General features: G+C 37.9%; 1 protein-coding gene across 3 annotated transcripts; it reads left to right on the forward strand.

The window, feature by feature from the left end:
• The first annotated feature begins 75 nt into the window (after nucleotides 1-75).
• Nucleotides 76-8370, forward strand: b4galt4 (UDP-Gal:betaGlcNAc beta 1,4- galactosyltransferase, polypeptide 4). Of its 3 annotated transcripts, none has more exons than XM_026182664.1 (7): nucleotides 76-297; nucleotides 1559-2103; nucleotides 3068-3300; nucleotides 4969-5156; nucleotides 5312-5434; nucleotides 5525-5629; nucleotides 5708-8370. In XM_026182664.1, exons 2-7 carry the CDS (start codon nucleotides 1842-1844, stop codon nucleotides 5841-5843), a joined length of 1047 nt encoding a protein of 348 aa, XP_026038449.1. In that variant the 5' UTR covers nucleotides 76-297; nucleotides 1559-1841; the 3' UTR covers nucleotides 5844-8370. The 3 variants fall into 3 exon arrangements, with proteins under 3 accessions (XP_026038449.1, XP_026038450.1, XP_026038451.1); XM_026182665.1 differs by lacking the exon at nucleotides 76-297 and adding an exon at nucleotides 307-431; XM_026182666.1 differs by lacking the exon at nucleotides 76-297 and adding an exon at nucleotides 438-558.
• Nucleotides 8371-12565: the final 4195 nt, after the last annotated feature.

A 12565-nucleotide genomic window follows, 5' to 3' on the forward strand; every position in this document is an offset into this window, starting at 1 on the left:
GACGCACATCATCATCATCAACTCGCAGACTTTCTGCCTCAACAGAAAAACGGCGTTCATGAGGTTCATGAAGCAAATAATATAAAAAGCAGAAATTAAAGAAGATTTACTCATAATAAATAATATAACCGTTAAACCCCCGCCGCCCGAGATCTCTTCAAGGTCTTAAAGGTAAAACTTTATTATGAAATGCGTGGAACGGAAGTCCTTACTAATTTACGTTTACTTGACTGGTGGGCTTGTAGACGGGCTAATTACAGCGATGTTGTAGTCTATGAAAGGCTACTTAAGTATCAGGTAAGGAAATTGGTGTTTTGCGCTAAATTGAAATAAGGCCAGACTGTACTCGGCTTCCAAGACACGTGTCTCTTTTAATGCTAATGTTTTATTTTTAATAGCCGTTATATCCGCATTCGTCAGCTAGCTAGCAGGTAAGCTATAACTACAGGTGGCGTTTATGTGAGGGCATCAACGTGTAAGTTGTGAGCTTCTGCAATCATAAAAAGGACTGCAGTCAAAAGAGAGAGGAGCTGGCACAAGTATAAGGAAAACAAAAAGGTACTGTTTCGTTGATCTGCACCTCGTGTTATGGACGAACTAGTCGACGTTAGCTTGACTGTGTTCTCAAAATTAACTCAGAGAAATCTTACTAAAAATGGCAGAACATTAATATTTAAATTGTAAAACGCTTTCCTGCTAACGATCCTGCTAGCATCCCAAGAGAGGACAACCATGCTAGCAATAGCATAATGGCTTTCATGTGTTTTGTTTGTCGCTGGTTGTGAGTTAAAAAGTTATCATAATAATGTTAACGGAAAAAGAGTTAGCGTTAATTGTTATGTCAGCTGATGGCATCTGTGTTTGATTTAATGGAGAGAGTGTATTATTATAGTAGTATGTCAATGAAACTGGAGTGTTACTCTGTTTTACATGTTTTTGGTTTAAATAGGAGACCTAGAAAAAAAAGCCCATTCATTAATCTCCTCTGTAATGGACATTTGTTTTTGGTCTATGTCTTTTGATTTATTTGAGCTACCCTACTAAATCCTGATGTACTCAATGGAGGCCATCCAGGGCTTTCAATTGGTCTCTCGTGTGTTTGGCTGGGCTCTTTTAGTTCGAAAGAGGAAGGAAATCACAAAAAAGGTTCAGCTTTTTTTTTTTTCCCTCGGTTCTCAGGAGGATCTAAAGAAAATTTCTACTATTAACAAGCAGTCCACAGTTTTGATCAACTTATCAGCTGTTTCTATATCTTTGGGCATTTTCTGTTTTTGAAACGGGATAGTTTGTTTTATTATGCAGTCATTTTCTGTAATGAATACTTTACCAGTGAAACTACCATCTGAGCAATAATCTGCTCAAGTGGTAATACAGGTTCAGAAAGTACACGTATCAGTTCAAGTAGCACGGTAAGCTGGTTCCTTAATGTGGCTTTTCCTGCTAATGTGTCACATATTGTTAGCTAAAACCTGCCCTCAAAATGTGTTGCATGTTTCCAAGCAAAAATGCACCCTTTTTTTGGTTCTAACATTTTTATTTTCTGTTCATCTATTCCCAGTTGGTGGAGTGCCCAAGCTTATGGCCCCCCGTCTAAAAGTGGAGTTTTCTGATTCACCAATGGAATTTCACAAATAAGTGCTTGCTCTATATTATAGTGACTATAATAATTAGTTTCTATATAGTCAAGGAGCATGTCTCATCAGCATGGGATGACTGGTCAGCAACTCTATGGCTGTCACTGTTTTTGCTGAAACGTTCTTTGTGAAAGAAGTAGCGTAAACTATAGCTTACAGAATCTACATTCACTTTTTCTGCCTTCACATCAGCAAAGTCACATAGCCATGGGCTATTGTTCAAGTTCGAGGAAGATTTCACGCAAGAGCAAGTACGTCATACTGCTGATTCTTGTGCTGTCAGTACTGGCATGGATAGCAATATTTTCAAGAGAGATGGTGAAACCTATCTGGCATTACCCCGGCACTCAACAAACTCATGTCAAAGAAGAGAGTCAGAGGAACGAGGTCGACTTGCAGATAGAAGCAGCTAATGAAATAAATACACCACCACAAAAAACCAAGTGCCCTCAGGAGTCACCATTGCTGAGTAAGTATAGAACAAAATGCTATTTAGATGCCTTTGTATAGATGAAAGAACTACCATGTAACTCAAGGAATCCATCAATCAACCCTTTATGTTAGATTGTTTATGTTAGTTTGTTAACAAGTGTTAATACACATTAAAACAAATGTTCACTGTTAAACATGTGAATTAGGGCTGCACGATTTTGCATAAAATGAGAATCACAATTTTTTTGGCTTAGAATTGAGATCACGATTCTCTCACGATTTTCTTTTCCAGTATAAATATTTATTGCACTTAATAACTGCACATCAACTTCGTAACAGTTGAGACTGAACATAAAAACAATAAATGTCTCACTTTTTGTTGTTGTACTGCTTGAAATTCCGTCTCCACCGTTGCTCGACACTGCGTGTATAGAGCAGGTAGTGCAACAATAGAAAAATAGTTGCGGGACGGCACTGTGTAGCGTTTGTCTAGGGTGTTGATCATTTTCCTAAATCCCTCGTTTAGCACAGTGTTGATGGGAGCCATATCTTTGGTCAGGTGATAAGTAATAGCCTCCGTAATTTCTTTGTGCCTGCGGGAGTTCGACGTGTATAGGGAAGCACTGTATAAGGTTCCCGATATTGATATTTGAGTGGTTGACCGGAACGGATTTTCTCCTGTCACTTTCTCGTCATCCCTGACGTGCTCTCCGTTGTTTTTTCCCTGCTAATTTTAGCATCACATGGCACAGCTTCTGTATCACGTGGTATAAGGCTTGTCATTTGTTGAGCAGGAAGAGTGAGCGCTTGTTTTCATGCAGATTACGCCCCGGATCAAAACGCGGTACAGTCGTCGTCGTCTTTTTTTCTTTCTTTCTTTTTTTTTTTTTTTTTTTTAAAATCGTTGTCATTTGGAAATGAGATCGCACATAAGTATGAATCGAGATCGCCATTTTCTAACGATTAATCGTGCAGCCCTAATGTGAATGTTGTTTCTCTAGTGGGGGCTGTGAAACTGTCCTTTGAGTCGTCTCTGAAACTGAAGGATGTAGAGAAAGACAACAAAGAAGTAAATGAAGGCGAGTATGAGCCCTCGGATTGCACAGCGAGGCAGAGTGTAGCAATCCTCATCCCTCATCGCAACCGAGAGCGACACCTCCTCTACCTCCTGCATCACTTGCACCCCTTCTTGCAGAGACAGCAACTACACTATGCCATTTATGTCATCCAGCAGGTATTTGTCACCTTTGTGCACAGTTTTTATATAAGGTCATGCTAATTCAGTTCTTATGCTTGTGGAACAGACATTTCTGTTTTATTTTGCATAAAGCTGTTGAAACTTCCTGGTTACATACATAGTGTTACTTTGTAACACTATAAAGGAAAAATATAACCGGTAACACTGAAGGAACTGTGTTCTGAAAAACCAACAGGCAACAGTTCACACTCTTACATGATCTAATACTTTTATTTGGAGTTAACTTTAATTTAGCTCTTGAACTTAACTGGCAGAGTGAATCTTAAACTGCCTCTGCTCATGGCTTTAATGATTATCAGCTCTGCTTTCATATGTACCTATTTTCAGTGATATCCACTTTTAATAGCAAGAAACTAACGAGCCATATTCTTTTTTTATTCTTTTTTTCTCTCTCTCTCTTTTTGCCATATTTTTCAAGTAACCTATATTTGACAACAGCATGGTTAAACTGGAAATTCTGTTTTTGATGTGCCAGCCGAATGGCCCCATGTGCCCATCCCAATAAAAAAAATACTACAGGCACCCCTGTTAGTAAAGTACTAGAATTTCAATCACTAAAACTGAAGCACAAACCTCTTGGACAATCAGTACCACACAGCAAGCTGTAGTGTTTGTTAACTGATTCCATTAAAAGTCCTCCAAAAGGGACTGGCATCTTGACATAGATTTGGTGGGTGTGTCTGCATGTATGTAGTGACTGCAAACAGGAAAAGCAAGTATGTCAGATATCATCTGTTCTCTCATGTCTCCAAAGTTTCTTGCGGAGAAGTTAAGAATAAGTAAAGATGTTAATCTTATCAATGCTAATAATAGTTCGCTGTCCAACTTAATAGTCCCACTCAGTGGATTAAAATTTTATGGCCTATGTATGGGGTTTTTCTTTCTTTTTATTTTTTTTTATATGATTAAGTTCGAGCTGGAGTTGGACAGCACAGTGGTTAACACTGTTTCCTCACAACATGAAGGCCCTCAATTCAAACCACCATCTGGCCGGGGGCTTTATGAGCAAAGTTTCTGTTGTTCAGCCTAACACTAACCCTCTGTGTTCCAGCTTCCTCTTACACTCCACAGTTAGTGGGGTTAGGTGAATTGGTGTTTCTAATTTAACTACAGATTTGAATGTGGGTGTGACTGGTCATCTGTCTCTCTATGATAGCTCTGCATCAGACTGCCGAGCTGTCCAGTAATGTACCCTGCCTCTTGCTCTATGGTAGCTGGGAATAGACTCCACCCCCCCGGATCACTGTATTTGATATGCGGAGGAAAGTGGATGGATGGAGTTATTTGAGTTAGTCAGTGAATTATTGTAGCCCTAGATATGAAATGAATTCACCCACCTTATGGCTTCTGTACAGGAGGAACCCAAAACTGGACTAGAGGAACACATTTTTTTTGGCACTTTCAGGGTGACTTTCAGTAATGAATAGCTTTATTCTTGATAGAGAAAGATATGCAGCATTAAATCATACTTTGTCCCTAATCACTTTTACATGTAAAAGCCTTTTTTTTTTTTTTTTTCTTTGCAGTGAGTAATGCAGCCCATCACATACACCAGGAGAACACAGACATCTGCAACAAGCTCTGAACTTTCCACAGTGTCTTGCATGTTGTAATCTTTGTACTTTCTTTTTTTCTTTTTTAAAGGCTGGTGATGTAACTTTTAATCGTGCCAAGTTACTAAATATTGGATACTTGGAGGCACTAAAAGACTACAACTGGGATTGCTTCATCTTCCATGATGTGGACCTGGTACCTGAAAATGATCATAATTTATATGTTTGTGACATGCAGCCCAAACACTTGGTGGTTGGCCGCAATGTAACGGGATACAGGTAAGAATGACTAAGAGGAAATTTACTGTAAGTCATGAAGAGTCATGGAAAAAAGCAATGCTTTGTTTTTCCACATGTGCCATTCTCTTTCCTATGATGATACATTCAGAGGTTTTATTGTCTTTAATTTTTTTCTCATGTTTGTTCACTTTCAGGCTGCGTTATAAAGGCTACTTTGGAGGAGTCACTGCCTTAAGCAGAGACCAGTTTTTTAAAGTGAATGGGTTTTCAAATGCATACTGGGGCTGGGGTGGAGAAGATGATGACCTTCGCATCAGGTGAGGCATGAATAAGTGAAAACATGACTACATTTTAAACATTGCTGGTAGTACGTATTCATTCAGCATGCATGTTTTTGTCTCATGCAGGGTTGAGCTACAGAAAATGAAAATCGTTCGGCCGCCCGCTGACGTAGCTCGATACACGATGGTGTTTCACAAACGAGACAGTGGCAATGAAGTAAACCGGGACAGGTCAGTAGTGTAGAGATGGCAATAACGTGTGTGTAGCATGTTACAGGTCATTTCATAGTATGGATTTGTGCTTTTCAGGATGAGGTTGTTGGGTCGAACACCACAGTCATGGAGGAAAGATGGACTCAACAGCTGCTCATATAAGACTTTATCAGTTGAGAGGATGCCTCTCTATGTGAATGTTACTGTGGACATTGGCAAGCCATTAAGTTGAAGTCTTAAATAGAAAGCCTTCCTGTGACCAAAAATACTTTGCTATATTTACAGATACCAGAGTGCAGGAAAACTGCTACACATGCAGAAGACAATATGTTGAGCATGCAAAATGCACATTGTTTTGATTTAGTTTAAATACTAGAATCAAATTAAACCAGCAACTGCATTCAGAGTTAGCTGAAACATTTGAGTTACGTCCAATCTTCATGATGTTACCAGCATGCAAAAAAACCAAAAGATTTTTCTGACAAGGAAAGTTTAGCTTTTGTCAGAAAAGTATCCAAATCCCTCATTTGAAATGGTCTAAAGCATTAAAAAGTCATATATGATAGTTAAAATCGGTGCACATTTTTCTTTCTCCATTTAAATAATCTTTGTGCCTTACAATGGCTAACTACACATTTTCCTCATCAACCATTATGAGCTTATCTACTATAAATATGCAACTTAGTCCCAACCCCGGCATTTCACAGTTGGCTGCTAGGTTGGCAGTTGGCTAACTCTTGATTTATGAGCATTCCTCAACTCTGCTCTTGTGAGAGACCCGACTCGGGTCCACACCTCTACAGTCTGTCATGTTAAGAAGCAGAGTAAAAACAAATGCTTAGGGGAGAGAAAATATCATGGCGGACATCAGTATTGACAGTGCCAGGAGCACACTGGATAACTGCTTGGTTCTGGTTAAACTAAACTAAACTGTGTAGATGGATTTACAGTCATTGATATTTATTACACATTTATTACATGTAATAAGTTCCCATCAATTCGAGGAACACTTTCTTCACCTGTCTGGCCTACCCTCTGCTTTATCCGTGTCTCTGTAATACAAGCCGAGCTCAGCAGAGACACATACACAGTGCAGCAGTGGAGAGGAGAGGAGGGGTGCAAGTAAAGTAAACCACAGAAAACAAACTGATGGCTTATAATGTGCTGCTACTGCTGGATAAACCTCTTTTCTTATCTGCAGCTCTGCCTCACCCTACCTGGCAATTTCAAATATTTTGATAGGGCTTCAGCTGCCAAACATTGATTAATTTACGTTCCTGCCTTAACATTTGTTAACAGAGTGTATCTTGTGTTTTTATTATGAGTGCAATATCATATAACTCTTCCTACAGTTACAGTTTGGCAGTTACGATTGTTATGATTTTTTTTTTTGACATGCATCTCAATCTAACACCTCTTAGATGTTTGCTTCTGTTTTTCCACTCCACTAACCCAGCACGTCACAGTATATTTTCCCCCAGCTTTAACTTTAACTTGAGCAACTGGCTCATGAGTCAGATAACTGAGAAGACATCTGACACAGTTAGTGTTCAAGTCTGATAGCAGTTGATTATTGGATTATGAATGTAATGTGCACTAAAGCTGTATTATTAATTTTGATACATCCCCAAACTACAAACTAGCTTAAATTACTACTTAAAAAGTAATTTGAATACAAAAGCACAAAGTGCCTAATAAACAGCACACATTTAAATCATCATTTAGTTGTTTATAGATAAATTACACCTGTATTTATGGGATTCAACACTTGGTTTCTCACTTTTCTAGCAAAAACAAGGACATGTTTGGAATGTTAGTAAAATCACAGTAATCATAGTAATGATGCTATCTAAGGTCTTCCTTATTCTAAATTTGGCAGCAGTATTCTAGCGTTTGTATGCTTTTTATGCTTGCTTTGTTCAGTGAGTGGTAAACAACCACTTTAAGTGCAGCATGATAATCGTCTTTTTCACCACTACTACATCAGATTAAGCAGAAAGATTAAAATCTCATGCAATAATATATAAAGGATTCCATTCAGATATGTCATTTTGAAAATGAAAGGACTTAAGAGTTAGGAGTTAGGAAAAAAAAACAGGGTGATGTAATAAAGGAATTCAAAGAGTTAATTATACCAGTCATTCTGAAAACAAGTATAGGACAGTAAGCTGCCTTATTATCACGATTGCTATTGATGAAACCTGTGCATTTTCACACCATAATACTGTGAATATTGGTCAATTAGAAGGTCAACTATGCTTAAGTAGTGTTTTTAGTGCACACTGTAAGCTCCTCTAGGATCACAGTAAATCATCCTACATTAAAATTGCTATGAAAAACAGATTTGCTGCATTAATACACACAACTACAAAATTAGCCCCATGAGCCATGTTTTGTGATGCAGCATGGTTCTTATAACGACTAACATGATTTTTATCTAGTAGAAAATGTTGGGTGGTGGATTATTTATTATTATTATTTACTGGCATCTCAGACTGGAGCAAATTGCATACGTGCTTTGATCATTGCATTGTTTGATACACAAATTTGTCATGTTTTTTTTTTTATTTGAACGCAAGGTAGTATAGCTGTGAACTTGCTATTAAGATATGTTCTTATTTGTATCTTTTTCAATGAGCAATATTAGTAACTATACTGGGATATAGATTACTTCTGCTGTTACACGATTGTGAGTTACAGGTCGCAACGAAGTGTGTGTGTGTGTGTGTGTGTGTGTGTGTGTGTGTGTGTGTGTGTGTTGTGTGTGTGTGTGTGTGTGTGTGTGTGTGTGTGTGTGTGTGTGTGTGTATTCTTGCACTGCTGATGAACCAACTACTCTTTAAATCTGCGGTGTGTTGTAGCCATTATGAATACAAGTTCTCTGTGTTGGTGGCCATACTGTCTGTTATTGTAGTTCTATTTCCACTCCTTGATGAATGTTATGTATGTTTGTTTGTTTTTATATGTACTGTGGTTTAAAATCTTTTATTTTATATGACTGAAACATTTGAAGTAGTTACATTTTCAACTGTAACTTGATCAGGACTGACAAAATCATGTTGTGATATTGTAGCATTAAGAACCTTAAACTTAAATTCTCTTGAATTCAGTTTATACTTTGAAATTCAAAGTAGTTTTATTGTGTAGTTTTTGTGTTTAGAATTTTGTTTTGGATTATGGGATTTCTGAAGAAGAAAAGGGATACAATTTGACTTGAAATGGTATTTTCTCTTTAGACAACGTAATAAAAATATTTTCTCTTATGAACAGTTTTATGATTTTGTGTTTCAGTGTTTAAAATACAGTTTGGGATCATCTTGTACAATATACTGTATTGTTTAATTTATGGGGAAAAGGTATTTCTCTGTTTTAATATAAAAAATACAGTCTGGCTAAACTAATAATACAAAACCAGTTTTCTCATCTTTACTAAAAACACTCTTTTATCATTTACTGGCTGAAAAATTCTAAAACCTTCAGATTAATGAGTTGTTTATTTCCAAAAAGGAAGTGTGTCAAATAAGGCTGTGAGAGTGGAGGTATGGGTTATAGACAAGTTACTCTAAATGGAGCAATAAAAAAAAAAAAAAAACTGTCTGCTTGGAAAGCCAGAAGGAAAGAGTGATTCATTTATCAGAACTTAGAAATTATGTCAATATTTTTTATGGTAATTCTATTTTAATGAAGAGAGAGAAAATATCAAATACCTCCCCCAAAATTCCAAGGTTATGAAAAGATTTCCAGAAGGACACATCCCCCAGCATGCACCTATTCCAGGAAGGCAGTACAATACAATAAAAACTAAAACAAACAGAATGGGGGAAAAAGTACATTTGCCAGGGTTGTTACAATAGTAAGTAAACAATTAATGAACATCCGTTTGTCCCCCTTCCACTAACCTGTTCAATCAACAATTACTCAAACACGCATGCATTTATATTTTTATGTTGTATTTATTAGATACTCTTGATTTGTGTGCATGGAATGAAAGATTCTGAGTCTTAGCTAGAATTATGGCTCCCCCACATTGCCACACAGAATACAATCAATCGATCACAATACTTCTGATCTCAACTTAACTTATGTTTATAAAGCACAGCTTCCTATAGAATCAGTTTATTCCAGTCCAAACTCAATCTTCATGGGTAAGGCCAAAGAGGTCATGAGATCATGGAGTGGCCAGGCCAGTCTGCAGACCTCAGTCCCATAGAACATCTGTGGAGGAAGCTGAAGCTTGGCTAAGAAAACTAAAGGACTTCAAGTTTCTGTAAAGAGAAGTAGACCAAAATCCTTCCTGAGATGTGTGCAGACCTGGTGACCAACTTATAACTTCTATGTATTGTTTTTTTGTTTGTTTTTTTCTGGATTTTTAGTTGGTTTAGTTTATTTGGTTTATTTATTTTTCTTGCCATTAAAATTAAACAGTCTCTAATTTTGTATTAGTTTATTTCTTTTTAAGTGAGCAAACTTACAAATTCACCAGGGGATCAAATAATTATTTCCCGCACCATAAATATGCACAAAGCTGGAAAAGACTTCAAAGGCACGTCAGGAGAGCAGAGTGTTTATCAGTTTCACAATAAGACAAATTATGTACAAATGAAGGGAACTTGGGCCTGCTCTAAATTATTTAGTAACAACAGTCTGCAAAGATCTTATGCAGTGCACGCCATGCACATCTGAGAGAAATGAAAAGCTGAACCTGAGGATAACAGGAAAAACAACTGTGGAAAATAATTAACCAAAAGCAAGTGTTCATCTCAGAGGACGAAGGAAGGAAGCTTTGCTTTTTGGAAATGATTTCTAACGTCATATCTGGAGGAAAAGTGCACTGCACATCAACACAAAATACCAAAATGTCCTTGTTTGGGCCTCCTGTGATTACCACAGGACCCCGATCTTATGCACTTGTTAAAAAAAATGGGAACGGTCAAGTCAAAGTACTATTAGGCACTTAATGTTCATAATTAATAAGAAGGTAAAGAAAATGCAGGTTATTGCTACTAGAGGTCTGAGTTGCCAGAATCACTGCCCTACACAGTGAACGGTCACTGAATGTGTTCAGTAAAGACGTGCAATGTCCAGCTGTTTGTGACGCATTCAATTTTGTACATATCTATAATAATAATGGATTGGATTTATGTAGCGCTTTTCAAGGCACCCAAAGCGCTTTACAATACCACTATTCATTCACTCTCACATTCATACACTGGTGGAGGCAAGCCACAGTTGTAGCCACAGCTGCCCTGGGGCAGACTGACAGAAGCGAGGCTGCCATATCGCGCCATCGGCCCCTCTGGCCAACACCAGTAGGCAAGTAGGGTAAAGTGTCTTGCCCAGGGACACAACGACCAGGACAGAGAGCCCAGGGATCGAACCAGCGACCTTCCGGTTACAGATGCGATTCCCAACCCCCTGAGCCACGGTCGCCCCTATGCATATTTGTTGTAACTGTGCATTACATAAGAAGCACAACCTCACTGTGCAACTTGCTGTAGTGCAAAGATTTGACCAGAGGAGGGCGTGGAGAGCACAACTTCCAGTTTAAAGAGGACATCTCAAGGTATTTAAGAAAATTGCATTTATTGCCAAACAACTGGGACAACAGTGGCCTCAATTCATTATAATAATAATAACAGGATTAAGCTCAGACATGGAACAATAAAAGAAAATAAAACAATAAATGATCTTTCTTGATGTTCAAATAATGTAAACTTATATCTTATTTTCTAGGATTCTAATATTCCTGCTTAGTTAGAAAACATGGCCTAATCAGGTTTGGCGTGAATAGGCTATGCAAACAAAGGGTTAGACTCTCTGTTGATATAGTTTAAGCAAATTGACATAGCACCTCACGCCTATTTAAATCACTAAAGCCAACATAGCCACCTGTCTCGCATCAAATACAGCTGAAATATCAATCTTCTGTCTTGAAAACCTTATATCCTCATGCAAAATCAACAGTTTTTTGTATATATAAAGAACATTTTCTACCTAGTTGTGTCATTTCCCTTCTTCCACATTTAGCTGGAGCCAAATTGTGCTGCAGATCTACCAAGGCATTGCATCACTCTGAGAACATGGAGAACTTGTTCTAAAAGACTCAAAGTAAGGACAAGAATAACTCCTTATTAGTCGCACACACAATGAAATGGTCTCTTAGCATAGACACTTTTTTTATTATTAACCAGTGCAAAGAAAGAGCGGGATGTCTGAGGCTTTGTATGAACAGCATGATGTCATCTCCTCTTCCTATGGTGCAGAATGAAAGCTTTGTCTTGCTGAGGCCAAGCTTGGTCATGTAGCTCACATGTGACATTCACAAAACACTCACAAAAATATCAACTCTGCGAGCTGTGATCTACTCAACAAACCACACAGTGCAGATATTTAAAAAAAAGGTCCACAGCTACCTGCTGTGTGTACCTCGTTGTTCTTGCTTTTAAATACTATATGGCTTGTGTAAGAGCTCCTTTGTCAGATGTTCTCATTTCTATTTGTAGCAGAACAGTCATTTAAGTATGTGGAAGTTTCCTCTTTTTGCTCCAGTTGTTTCAAACTGTTCAGTTACGCAGGTCAGATGAGTTGAATCAGAATTTTGTGTGTGTGTGTGTGTGTGTAGGTGTGTTTGTGCCTGGATGTCAGTATCAGCCATGTCTGTTTAGAACAAATAGATCCTGGGAAAATGATTCCTTGTTTTCATAAATACGTAGAAGTGAGAACAGATGGATGGATTAACAAAATGTTCTCAGAGGGAAAAAAAAAAAAAGAAAGACATGGAAACTGGCATTTTTGACAGCTGTAGTAAAAAGTGGTGGTTAATGTTTTAGAGAAAGAAAGGATTATTTGTATGTAAAGAATCCGCATAGAATCATCACCCAAGTCTGCCGTTTTCTCTCTGCTCTACTGAGAATTCGAGCTTCTGTCAACTCATTGTTTTGGTTTTCCGGCCTG

This window comes from Astatotilapia calliptera, chromosome 10 (assembly GCF_900246225.1).
Source record: "Astatotilapia calliptera chromosome 10, fAstCal1.2, whole genome shotgun sequence".
Lineage (NCBI taxonomy): Eukaryota > Metazoa > Chordata > Actinopteri > Cichliformes > Cichlidae > Astatotilapia > Astatotilapia calliptera.